This window comes from Oryzias melastigma, unplaced genomic scaffold (assembly GCF_002922805.2).
Source record: "Oryzias melastigma strain HK-1 unplaced genomic scaffold, ASM292280v2 sc00347, whole genome shotgun sequence".
NCBI classification, from domain to species: domain Eukaryota; kingdom Metazoa; phylum Chordata; class Actinopteri; order Beloniformes; family Adrianichthyidae; genus Oryzias; species Oryzias melastigma.
The window spans coordinates 77528-83483 of record NW_023416945.1 but is presented as its reverse complement, the minus strand read 5'-3'; the positions used below and the strand labels follow the sequence as shown (position 1 = coordinate 83483).

The 5956-nt window shown below is 36.6% G+C and overlaps 1 protein-coding gene across 1 annotated transcript; it reads left to right on the top strand.

Annotated features, from left to right (window-relative positions):
• The first annotated feature begins 491 nt into the window (after window positions 1–491).
• Window positions 492–1808, top strand: LOC118598338 (G2/M phase-specific E3 ubiquitin-protein ligase-like). Its single transcript, XM_036210982.1, has 3 exons — window positions 492–1057; window positions 1169–1436; window positions 1588–1808. Exons 1-3 carry the CDS (start codon window positions 1017–1019, stop codon window positions 1684–1686), a joined length of 408 nt encoding a protein of 135 aa, XP_036066875.1. The 5' UTR covers window positions 492–1016; the 3' UTR covers window positions 1687–1808.
• The last annotated feature ends 4148 nt before the right edge of the window (window positions 1809–5956 follow it).

The following is a 5956-nucleotide window of genomic DNA, read 5'->3' as shown; positions in this document are numbered from 1 at the left end:
GGACTACAGATGGAAACTAGCTTCAGCTATAATCTGGTGTAAAGCATCTTTAATGTTTTTGCACATTGTCCCTGTCAAATAAATAAAAAATAAATAAAATAAACTTGTTAAGTATAAATAAGATATTAATAAGCATTAGTAGATGCTTATAATTTGCTTATATGCACTAATAAAGATATTAATAAGCCGCTTATTACACCATTATCTAAATTATGGCGTGATGTCAATCAAATTAAGGTTATGCTTTTAAATATTTAATAAGCAATTTGTAAGCTACTTATTACAGTATTATATATTGTCAGGTTAATTATCACTTTTGCTTCTATTTATTTATACTGAATTAATTCTAAAATAGATGATTATTACATATATTTTAATAATAAAATATTTATTAATAAAAAAAAACCTAATACAAATTAGTTTAAAGAAAAACAAGTCCCACTCTGTTTATGCTATGATCTATTTTTTGTCTTTTGTGACTGTAAGTCTGCCGTTAGACCTCTTTTTTCTTTTCTTTGTTGAACTTTATTGAAGACCATGGATTTTTAAGGTTCACTAAATTCCAGCTTTACCTATAACATACTTCCAGCTGGTCTTTTGCACAACAGAGTTTCTATTTAAAGGATTAATATGAAAGTAGACGTGTTTTCTTTTGATTTTCTTTTTTCTTTTTTAGCAACAACTTTTATATCGACTCAGAATCTTCTCACTCTGAAGATGTGGATATGGATGTGGAGTCTGAAGATTCTAATCATGAGGTTTGTGATTCAGTATTTGAGCATCATTGTAAACATGCTTGTATGTATCGGTTGTAAATTAATTTTACGTCTCTATGTCCTTTTAGGATGAAAAAGAGCTTGGTGATCTGATTCTGGATTTCCAGAACCAAAACATAAACACAGACATCACCTTCCCAACGGTTTCCACACACGCACATTTTAAAAAGTGCTTGTGTGGCTCTTAAAAAGTCCTATTTTGATTGGAAAAAGGTGCCATTGGTTACATTTGTAGGGGAGATGGCTGACGATTATGGTGGTCCAAGAAGAGAATTTTTAAGGTAAGTTTGATATTGAAAAAACATCAATAATAATCATTGTCTTTCAGTTTAATCCTTAAATGTGATATTGCTTCACAAATGTATGGGTATGTGTGTGTCTTTGTCTTGCAGATTGCTCATGATTGAGATAACAACATCTCTCTGCATTTTTGAGGGCCAGCAGGGAAACCTGGTTTTCAAATACAATCTGCAGTCCCTGGAGCAGCAGAAGTACTACACTGCTGGGAAGCTCGTGGCTTGGTCCATTATTCATAATGGACCAGGGCCCAGGTGCCTTCAGAGGGAGCTCTTCCACATGATGTGTGGAGAAAGACCAGACCTCACCCATGTTGATGTGGACTTGTTGCTGGATCCAGAACTAAGTGCCAACATGGAGAAGGTATTGGGAGTGAAAAAGTATTGTAGTACATGTGTGGGTGTGAATGAAAACATCCAGTCATCCAGTCATGTTTTGAGATGATGAGAAGGTTGATTTATAAATAAATCAATAGACAGTGATTTTTTTACTTTCATGTTTTTGTGTTCTATAGCTTAATTCATGCAGAAGAGCAGAAGCGTTGGCAACAATGAAAGAAGGAATCGGTGACTGGATAGCTGCCTGTGGTGTGCCAGAGGTTTTGTTAGATTAGACTTAAATATTTATAATATATAAGGTTTAAAGTACAACATCGGTTAGCAGATGTAGTAATTTGCTAATTATGACATCTAAAATCTCTTTTTTAAGTTCACTAGCTTATCTTTTTAATTTATGTTTTGTTTTATTTATTTTATTTCAGTGTTGCCAGTGTGATTCAGCAATTCGTGGCTGGTGCTGATTCATGTGGACAATTTTGGCAAGTGGTGAACAGATTCTGGAGACAGTTTCTTCCAGTGTTCACAAACACTGGAGGAAAGCTATCAAAGAACTGCATCCAGAATCTTTTCACCACTGTCTGGAGTGATCCTGGGAGCAACAGGAGGGACGTTAAATTTAAATATCTTGACCTTACAAATGTTGCAGTTTAAAACTTTTTCCTTGTGACTTTTCTGGTCTAAAATTTAAAATTCTTAACCACGATTGTGCAAGTAAAGTGCGTTTATCAATTCAACGTTGGATGCCGGCCGCTGATTAAAAAATAAAAGAAAAGACAAAGAAGAAGAAGAGGGAGGGAGGGATTTCTATTGTCTAGTAATTGTAATTTAAATGCTTACATTTGAACTTTAATGGATTACATTTCTCTGTTACTGACAGGATTTTGTTTTTCTATTGTCCATAGGACTGAAAATTAGGTCAAGAAATTGGTCTTCATTTTTCATATACCAGGTCTAACATAGGTCTTGAGAAGTCTTAAATTTAACTTGAGGAAATGTGTAGGATACCCTGATTTCAAACCTATCTGCATCAGTTCTATTTTTAAACCAACACTAATGACTAATCATGGATAATTGATGTTTTACTTTGCTATAACACTACATTTGATTCAACATGATCTCCTTATCACAAGAAACAAATTGTTTTTCCTTGTAATAACAAGATAGTTGATCTCATCAGCCCCAAGAAACCTGCCACAAACAAGTAGTGTATTCCTTTTTGGCTTCCATACAATTTTAATGTTTTAGCTATTTTTTTTTTCTTTTGTGTTTTTACAGAGGGTGAGGTTGACATAACTTACGAGGAGCTGTTGGTGTTTACCACAGGGGCAGACTCTATCCCCCCACTGGGTTTCCAGCAGCCTGTCCTCATTGAGTTTTATGACCAGGAGCCAGGGACGAGGCGGATCCCCTATGCGTCAACCTGCATTTTGACCCTCTTCCTTCCAAGAGGTGTAGGTGAAGAGGAAGACTTCAAAGAACTAATGAACACTGCAATCAAAGGTTCACTGGGGTTTGGAAAAGTGTAAATATTTATACAACTTTCATTTTACAGCTTTCATTTACTTTAATTTAATTTAATTTAATTTAGGTATCGAATTCAAGGGTCGGTGTCCTACATGTTTTCCAACCAACCAGCCTTTGAAGCTCCTAATTGGCTAAACACACCTGATCCAGGTAATCAGCAGTGGATAAGGCAGGATTTATGGAAAACCGGGAAGATGTCAGCCCTGCTTTAGAGGATCAAGTTCGATCCACTGATTGGACCTAGAGGAGATCATGGTCTGAAACTAATCTGTGACCTCATCTGTTTTTTGATGTCTGACCATCACTAAACCTTTGGAAATGTTGAACATTTTTTCTTGTTTACGTGGGGATCAATGGTTTGCATTGTGAATAAAAACATGTTTTAATGGCACTGCAGTGTGTTTATTACAAATTTAAAGTGAACAAGGTTTTTTATGACATAAAAACATATAGAATTTTGAAATGTAAATAGAAATTTGGAAATGGCACCTCAGCTAAATTTTACTCAGAATTTTAAAGCTGTTTAGAAATGTCTCTTCTTGCAGGTGAAAAACCAGAATGCTGATGTGTGTATTGTAATAATGGATTATGGCAATAAACAAAATGGTTTCATGGCAATGCAAAGGATTTATTACAAACTTAAGAAGAACATGTTTTTCGGTAACAAAAAAAAATATAGAGCTCGGGATTTCATGTTCTTCTACATGCATTCAATCAAATGTTACATTCAGCATTTAATCTGCATGTCTGTCAGTCACAGACGAAAAAGGCCGTGCTTGTGGTAAACTGAATCAAAACAAGTCAGGTCAGGGAAAGTCTGTCCATGTCGCTGCTCAGCACCACACCTGCGGAGAAAGGATCCTCTTCAGGTGAAGATACTGAGGTACGGGACCTCAGCTCCTGCTCACATGCTTGCAGCTTCCTGTGCACTGGACATCAGCTCCACTGAAAACCACCAGCTCTGTTGATCTTTCATTCAGGAAAAAGTTGAGCTCACCAAGATGAGGAAAAAAACAGGTTATTCCAGACAAAAAACATGGAGGAGATCAAAACACCAAACTCCAGTGACTACGGATGAAAAATAGCTTTTTGGCTAACTCTGGCGCATTGCAGCAATGCTATTGATGTTCACTGTCCCTGTGAAATAAACTAATAAATAAAATAAATAAATAAACTTGGGTTACAATGCATCCTGTCTTATAAAAAACATTCTGAAAAACTTTGGTGCTCCTCTGCCTGAAAATCCAAATTGTGTTTTTATCAGTATTGATGACACTTCCATCACCAAATCACCAAATCTAAAGACCCTGCCTATCTGTAGTAANNCACTGCAGTTTTCCTGTCAGCGCAGCTGTTACACCTCTGAGAATCCTGGCCATGTGACATCCCCACCCCGCCCCATCTCTGACTGATGACAGGTTATTAGTCATTAGGACTCAGAAATGTAATTTTTCTACAAACATTTCTGCAGTCACGCCTAACGCAACGTGACGGCTTCATTTAATAACAGCAAATGTATGTCCATACCTTAAGTGGGGATGAAGTGATACCTTTCAAGTTGTTGATCTTTAACAAGAAGTCAATTAAATACTTTTTTTTTTAATAAAAAACATTAATAAACTAATACAAATCTTAAAATAAAAAAAAAATTAAATGCTTTTTGTTCCTGTTAAAGGACAAGTTAAAACATTTTGCCAGATAATATTCAGGGTGTGATTAACAGTAAGAATTATTTAAATAGTTTCACATTGTTAATTGGTGATCGTTAGCAGAACATTTTTAGGTAAATTTATTTCACAGCTGCAGATTATTCCAAATTATTTCTTCACCCATGGATTTTACACAATCTTTAAAAAGTAACCACGTGTTCATGTTAGAACAGCATGCCGTTTTGGTATTTTGATCAGAAAAAAAAATAAATAAATATATATACATATATATATGTATATATATACAGTAATAGAGACAAAGAAAGCCTGCTGTTGTATATTTTACAGTTTATCGGTCAAAAAATGCATCTGTAAAAGGCAAAGGAGCAAAAAAGAAGCAGTAACTAGGATCAAAATCCTAATATTGCTGTATGCCAGCAAAAGAAAATAGCAGTTTAATAAAGGTCATGAGCCTCTGAATCACAGACCAGTGACATTGCTTCTAGGCCACGGCCCAGGTAGCTGATGTATACAATTAAAACGGCGTATTCGACGGGCGATTGTGTCACACGAAAACACCGTTTTGAACGTGCGGTTTTGACAGCACTAGAACGCTGCTTTGAATGGGCGGTTTGCACACGATAAAACGCCGCTTTCGACGTGCGGGTTTTGCACAATAAAACAGCGTTTTTGACGCGTGATTGTCACGCAAGAAAACACCGCTTTTTACGTGCTACTTTTAAAACTTGCGTAAAAAACGGCATTTTGCCACGAAAAACGCAGTTTTTTTACAGCGGTTTTCCTGGTGATTATTGACTCCATTGGCTTGCCATACACCCCGCGCGGCAATCCGCTGCTCCTGCCTGTCAAACATGTGATCCTGAGCTTGAGGCTGCACCTGCGTGCGCGTGTTTATGAAATTTAAGGCTCACACACCGGCTGTGTCGGCACGCATTCCAGTCCATGTAAACGCGATAGAAGTCCAATATTCTGCTACCCGCGTTTGCATGGAACTCCGATGGAAAGCAGCCCCCAAATGCGCACTGATGCTGCCGGCGCGCGCGAGCACTCCACACCTCCAATGAATGGAAGACATATAGATCAGATTCAATTACTGTGAGGAGTTCTACAAAAATCTACATAAAATGAAATCCTTCAAATATTTTATGGGTACCAGGGCTTCACTCTCACTCTGGAGGCGACTAGATTTTTTTTTCACCTGTCAGTTATTTATTTTGTCCATGAGATGGCTCTGTCAGGGCCAATGCACTTATTGGCCCGTTTGCTCCTCGTTTATTCATTTAATGTTAATTTTGTTACAACATATTTACAAAAGAAAAATCACAATTGTTGGAATAAAATAATAATGTTA

Coding starts and splice junctions, on each gene's coding strand:
- LOC118598338 (XM_036210982.1), top strand. CDS start 1,017: ATGGCTGACGATTATGGTGGTCCAAGAAGAGAATTTTTAAG. Junction 1,058..1,168: donor CCAAGAAGAGAATTTTTAAG/GTAAGTTTGATA, acceptor TTTGTCTTGCAG/ATTGCTCATGATTGAGATAA. Junction 1,437..1,587: donor TAAGTGCCAACATGGAGAAG/GTATTGGGAGTG, acceptor TGTGTTCTATAG/CTTAATTCATGCAGAAGAGC.